General features: G+C 41.3%; 1 protein-coding gene across 1 annotated transcript; it reads left to right on the forward strand.

Moving 5' to 3' along the window:
- The first annotated feature begins 2,758 nt into the window (after window positions 1–2,758).
- On the forward strand, window positions 2,759–5,707 carry LOC148594607 (uncharacterized). Its single transcript, XM_088525172.1, has 2 exons — window positions 2,759–3,929; window positions 5,637–5,707. Exons 1-2 carry the CDS (start codon window positions 2,759–2,761, stop codon window positions 5,705–5,707), a joined length of 1,242 nt encoding a protein of 413 aa, XP_088381298.1.
- Window positions 5,708–6,645: the final 938 nt, after the last annotated feature.

Raw genomic sequence — 6,645 nt, forward strand, 5'->3', positions numbered from 1 at the left:
GCTGCCTCGCAATGGCCAAACAGTTTACCCCTAGTGAATGCGCATACATTGCTTTCGGGAATTGGTGGGCAGAGTACCCCAATGCAAAGCGAAAGCCTGATAAATATTATTGGTCCGGAAGGGAGAACCGCAACCATTAGACCATTTATATTGCCTGGATCCGTTACCCTGTGGGGGAGAGACTGTTTGAGTCAATGGGGCATGCAGTTAAGTATGGATTTTTCTTAGGGGCTACTATCCAGCAGCAGGTCCAACCCTTGATCTGGAAAACAGACAAGCCGGTATGGGTGGATCAGTGGCCCCTTCCATGAAATAAACTGCTGCAGTTACACAAGTTAGTAGAGGAACAATTGCAAGCTGGACATATAGTTCCTACTACAAGCCCCTGGAATGCACCAGTTTTTGTAATTCAAAAGAAAAATAATTCCTGGAGATTGTTACATGACCTTAGAAAAATCAATGAGGTCATTGAAGATATGGGAGCCTTACAGCCTGGACTCCCTTCTCCAGCGATGTTACCTCAAACATGGACTTTGATCATAATAGATTTGAAAGACTGTTTGTTTACCATTCCACTTGCACCACAGGATGCACCTCGGTTTGCATTTTCTGTACCTTCCATCAATGCTATGGAACCCCATAACAGATATCATTGGAAAGTTTTGCCACAAGGCATGAAAAATAGTCCTACATTATGTCAACAATTTGTGGCAGCAGTCTTAAGTCCAGTACGGAAGTATTTCAACAATGTCCTCATCTATCACTATATGGATGACATATTGATTGCTGCAGAGCAAAAGGAAACAGCACAAGAGGCTCTGCGTCAGATTATGCGAGCAGCATCGGCTGCAGGATTAAAAATTGCAGAAGATAAAGTACAGGAAACTCCGCCTTGGCGATATTTAGGATGGAGAATTTCTGATCATCAAATTCGACCACAATTATTGACTCTAAAAACAGACATAAAAACTTTAAATGGTCTTCAAAAACTTTTGGGAACTATTAACTGGATCCGTCCCTCCCTAGGGATTTCCACAGAGGAATTACATCCTCTATTTAAGCTTTTAGAAGGAGACACAAGTTTGACATCCCCAAGGAAGCTTACCCCTCCTGCGCAAGCTGCACTTGACAAAGTTGTGAACAAATTAACCACTCAGACTGTTCACAGACGAAAGCAGAACTATCCTATCAGTCTTTTTGTTTTTTATTCTAGCTTCCAACCTTATGGCCTGTTAGCACAATGGATACCTCAGGATGCATGTCCGCTAATAATCTTAGAATGGGTGTTTCTACCTCATAATTTTGGCAAAACTGTCACCACTGCTATTGATATGATTGCGATGGTTATTCAAAAAGGAAGAGAGCATTTGATGTTTCTAGATGGCACAGAGCCTGATATTATTTATTTACCGCTCAGTACAAAACAATTAACCTTTTTGACTCACCAGTCTTTTGTTTTTCAGTGTGCCTTGGCAGATTATCCAGGACAAATAAGTATCCACTTTCCAGGACATAAAATCATACAGTCTTTTAACTCTCTTTCTCTATTACCGGTTTCCCATTTGAGCCTTACGCCAATACCTGATGCTCTTACAGTATTTACTGACAGCTCAGGTAGGACAGGGCGTGCAGTTGTAGTCTGGAAAAATGATGAAGGGCATTGGGAGAGCGATGTACATGTTGTCACAGGCTCACCGCAAATAGTGGAATTATCAGCGGTCGTCCGCGTCTTTACGCGATGGCCCTCTGCAGTTAACATTATAACAGACTCTGCCTATGTCGCAGGGTTAGTCTCTAGATTAGAACACTCCTTTTTAAAAGAGGTTTCAAACGAGACCCTCTTCGCGCTTCTCTGGAAGCTCAGATGGCTATTAAACAGAAGGATTTATCCGTACTTTATCCAACATGTACGCTCGCACACCTCACTGCCTGGACCTATTAGCGAAGGTAATGCTCAAGCAGACAGCCTTGCAGGAGCTGTAGTTCTACCAGATCGCTTTGCACAAGCACGCTTGTCGCATGATTTTTATCACCAAAATGCAAAAGCGTTACGGAGGTCGTTTCAATTGACTCAGGAACAAGCTAGACAAATCATACAGTCATGCCCAGACTGCCAGCGCGTTTTACCAGTACCATCCATTGGAGTAAACCCTCGTGGTCTTTCTGCGCTTGAAATTTGGCAATCAGATGTAACTCATATCCCTGAATTTGGCAGATTTAAATATGTGCATGTTTCTGTTGATACCTTCTCATCCTGTATCTATGCTTCTGTACATACAGGTGAGAAGGCCAAAGATGTATGTCGACACTTTATGATGGCCTTTGCAATGTTAGGAGTGCCAAAAACTATAAAAACTGACAATGGTCCAGCTTATATAGCACAAAAAACGCAAATATTCTTTCAACAATGGGGAATCCAACACATCACAGGTATCCCCCATTCACCCACAGGCCAAGCGATTATTGAGCGTACACATGGCACCCTTAAGAATATGCTACAAAAACAAAAAAAGGGGAGCGTAGGGTTATCCCCACAGGATCGCATAGCAAAAGCTTGCTATGTGTTGAATTTTTTAAATTACTGGACAGAAGAGGGACCCCCTATATACCGACATTTTGATTCACACAGACAACACAAAGTTCAGGAAAAAGCCCAGGTTGTAGCCAAAAATCCACAGACGAATCAGTGGGAAGGGCCTTTTCCTTTAATAACCTGGGGTAGAGGATATGCTTGTGTTTCTACAGGCACAGGGCCAAGATGGGTACCTGCTCGATGGATCAAGCCTTTCTTATCACAGTCATCATCATCCTCTGCACCGTGACATCACCCACACCGCAGTGGATGCCACCCCAGCCTAAAACTAACATATGGGTAACTCTGGCCAATCAAACGGGTCAGGACACGTTATGTTGGTCATTATCTAGTCCAGGAAATCCTTTTGTAACCTGTCTGGTAGGACAACCTGTTGATGATTGGCAGGTTCCCCTCGAAAGGCGTCCATATATAAGTGATAAACCAACTGACATAGTTGATAAGTGGAATAATTGGGTCCCATGGTTTCCAAAAATGAATATAGAGCCACAAGAGCTAGATTTGTTAGGATCAGTAAAAATGGATTATTGTGTGTATCTTAACTATACAGATGGATGGGCTAACTGGAAAGAAGTATCCCCTCCTCTCCCAGGATACAAAAGACGAGATCCAAAGGATGCGGAGCCACATAAAATACAATGGCTGAATGCTACCCTACCGGAGTATAGAAATGCCACTGCATGGTGCAACTATACTGCCGCAAAATTAACCTTATCTGGTAGATACCCACTCAAATTACCAAAGGGCCTATTTCTAATTTGCGGAGATCGTGCCTGGCCTGGTATCCCCTCTCGCGCATGCGGAGGACCATGCAGCATTGGAAGGCTGACTCTGTTGACACCCAACATTTCAATGATTAATAACCATAGAAAACGCCCCAAGCGCGCCATACACGCTTTTCAATCTGAGTGTGATGACCAAGTAACATTTTGGAACACTGCAGAAATCGTATCAGCATCTATATTTACACCCGGGGTAGCATCAGGGAAAGCGCTAGTAACCTTAAATAGGCTTGGTTGCTGGCTGGCAAAACAGACTAATGCTACTTCCCTGGCACTGAGTGGGCTATTGCTAGATGTTAATTCTGTTAGGCATGCTTCACTTCAAAATAGAGCTGCTATAGACTTTTTGTTATTAGCACAAGGCCATGGGTGTCAGGATTTTGATGGACTCTGTTGCATGAATTTATCTGAGCATTCGGAATCCATCCATAAAAGCATTGAAAATTTACAAAAAGGAGTGCAGAAGTTACATCAAGACGATGGTTTCAATATTTTTGGGAATCTTTTGGGGAATTTAGGATTAGCTACGTGGATTAAGGGATCATTGCAAATAGGTTTGATGTGCTTGATAATCTTTCTTTGCCTTTTAATTTGTATCCCATGTTTGTTAAAAACAATTCAGTGCTTAATAGACCGTGCCTTGAAACAGGCATTCTTCATAAATAAAGAAAGGGGAGATCGGGGGATCTCAAGGACAGACTCGAGAGTGTTGGTGGAGAGACCTTGGGAAAAGGACACTATTATGCTTGTTGGAATCAAACCATGGGAGTAAATGCAACAAACTAAACAATCTTTTGCTTAGCCATATTAATGCAAAGTTTCTAATTATTGTATTAACTGTATTTTGTTCATTTGTACTACCTGTATGTTGTACTAACTGTATTTTGTTTATTGTTAGTGTATCTGCCTTGTTTCTTATTATGTGTTCAGTGCTTGATTGATTGATCCTTTAACCAAGTTATGGCTGTTCAGCTAAAAACAGCTATGGCAATACCACAAACAAATAAAGAAGGGGGAGATGTGGAGGCCTGCTTTGGAGACGGAAGTGCTGAATGCCTTGGTAGTGGACGATTGACCACAAGGACGAATGTCTTATCAGCAAGGAGCAAAGCAGGAAAAGGAGGAGGACAACAACAGCATGTGGAATGTCTTGTCAGCAGATGAGGAACAAAGCAAGGAAAAGAAGATAACCACAACTGCACGGTTGGCAAGATGCTGATTGATTGTAATCTTTGCAACACCTGTGTTAAAAGAGTATAAAAGGAGTTGGTTTGAGAATAAAGTTGTCTCACTCTGCATCCCAGACTGAGTCCGTTCTTTCGCAAGGTGCAACAGATACTGTAAGTGGAACATCTGTGGTTCTGTGGTGAATCACAACCCCTTCTGAATGATGTACAGAATGGAAACTTCAATAAATTCTAATTATAGAAAAATGCCTAATAATACAGCAGAGGAAAAATAATCTGGTACGTGGTTCTGCAGCAGGAATTGACAGCTGGATTCTCTGTTAGTTTCTGTGAGCTTTAAATCAGAAGCAAAGATAAAATCTACAGGCTAATTGCAAGTGGAGTTAGACCCTCATCAAATGTTATGAGCATGCCCTGCTATCATAATGTATTTGTGGGACAGAGTGAAAAAGAAAGAAATACAAGATGGGAAGAAATCGAACATAGAAGAAAATCAGAAATAACAGCAAAATATCATGAGGATTTCCTGCCATTAACTTCGAGTCTTGGAAGAGGAGGGCCCATGAATACAAATTGTTTTGTTCCATGATTGTACTGATAACATGTAAAATATCTAAGCTCCTACTTGTCACTTACATGCTGACAGATGGGAACATTTTCTAATATGAACAGTGGAGGCTTAGGCATGAAACTGCTACAGATGGCTGCTATAGATGCAGCCTGGCTAGTTTATCTCTGTTGTATATAATACTAGTTACTAGGTACCAGATTGACTGGTTAAGTCTCCGCAGATTGAAGGTTGCATGAGTTATGAGAAAAGAAGAGGGACCAGACAGACCCAAAGTCAACTATAAAATGAGAAAGACTTCAGAAAGTGCTGCTTCTATCAGTGCCGATGACCTTCAAAGGTGAAAATAAAGCGTCTTCTTGAGTGAGTCAGGGATCGATTCTCTAGAAGGAAGGACATCATGTGCTGGGCATGACCAGAGTATGCCCGAGCTGCCTGAAAAGGCCCATGGCTCATCAGTGAAATCACAAGACCTTGTGACATTGTTTTTTGAAACTGTGTTCTAGATAAGGAACCCGAAACCACTGAAAATGCACCAGAAGTCTTAGAAGTCTTAGCAGAACAAATGGCTTTTTAAGCTTGTACAAATGCCACATAAGAAATGGTAATAAGTAAATCTGAGCATGCATAGAAAAAAAAATAGATACAGAGCTGAACTGTTAGAAGCTTTGTCGATTTTGGTTGATCCAGATGGTAGAATTAAAGCTGATTCATAAGTTGCTTTTCTTCTTACCTCTTTGCTTTCCACTTACAGCAGCAGGTATTTCCTATTTTTACTCATTAGCATTATTACTCCATTACTGTAACAAGCTACAGCCTGGTGAGTGGGAACTTCAAGAGCTGAAGGTGTCGCTGATGTGGCAGGGACAAAAAGTTGGGACTTGAGAAAGACAACATAGAAGTCTATGCACAGACACCAGGTTGCCAGATAGTTTTTGATCATTCCTCACTGTTTCTGTGATGACGACTTAACTCTGTCTTGCCAGGGACCTGTCATAAAAGAAGTCCACTTTCCAGTTCAAAATTCCAGCTCCAAGCTCCTGTCTCAGTCCTGCAATCCTACTCCATACTTCTTGCATTATGCTCTGAGCAGTAATGATGGTACTTCTGCACTAACCCCAAAATAGATCCATCACTACCTGCTTGAGTTCAGGTTCCTTTTACACCTGATCCATGCATGTACTATGGTGATTCATTGATGTAGGAGAAAGAGGACTTTGGAAATATTCCAAAAAAATTCCCCAAACTTTGCCTGAAAACACAAGCCATCTAGACATTCAGTTTTCTTTTTTACTTCCAGTTTTCTTTTTGGATATTGCAGTACAGCTGCACATTCACCTTAACAGACATCATTATGAAAACTACTGATGCTGGATGCTTTTTTTTGTGACGAGGACAAGACATAAATAATAAAATGACTGTCATCACTAAAATCAATATGGATGAAAAAACAGAAGGAAAATGCAAACATCTTATGTTCAGAATTCAAAATATTTTTTGACCACAGAATTTCTC

Source organism: Tinamus guttatus, unplaced genomic scaffold (assembly GCF_059628265.1).
Source record: "Tinamus guttatus ecotype Peru unplaced genomic scaffold, ASM5962826v1 Tinamus_guttatus_pri_ptg000224l, whole genome shotgun sequence".
Classification (NCBI taxonomy): domain Eukaryota; kingdom Metazoa; phylum Chordata; class Aves; order Tinamiformes; family Tinamidae; genus Tinamus; species Tinamus guttatus.

What these genes read in the sequence shown, in the direction of transcription:
- LOC148594607 (XM_088525172.1), top strand. Translation starts at nt 2,759, where the DNA reads ATGGGTACCTGCTCGATGGATCAAGCCTTTCTTATCACAGTCATCATC. An exon ending in TAAGGGATCATTGCAAATAG is followed by an intron (nt 3,930 to 5,636) that starts GTTTGATGTGCT and finishes ACTGTGTTCTAG; the next exon opens with ATAAGGAACCCGAAACCACT.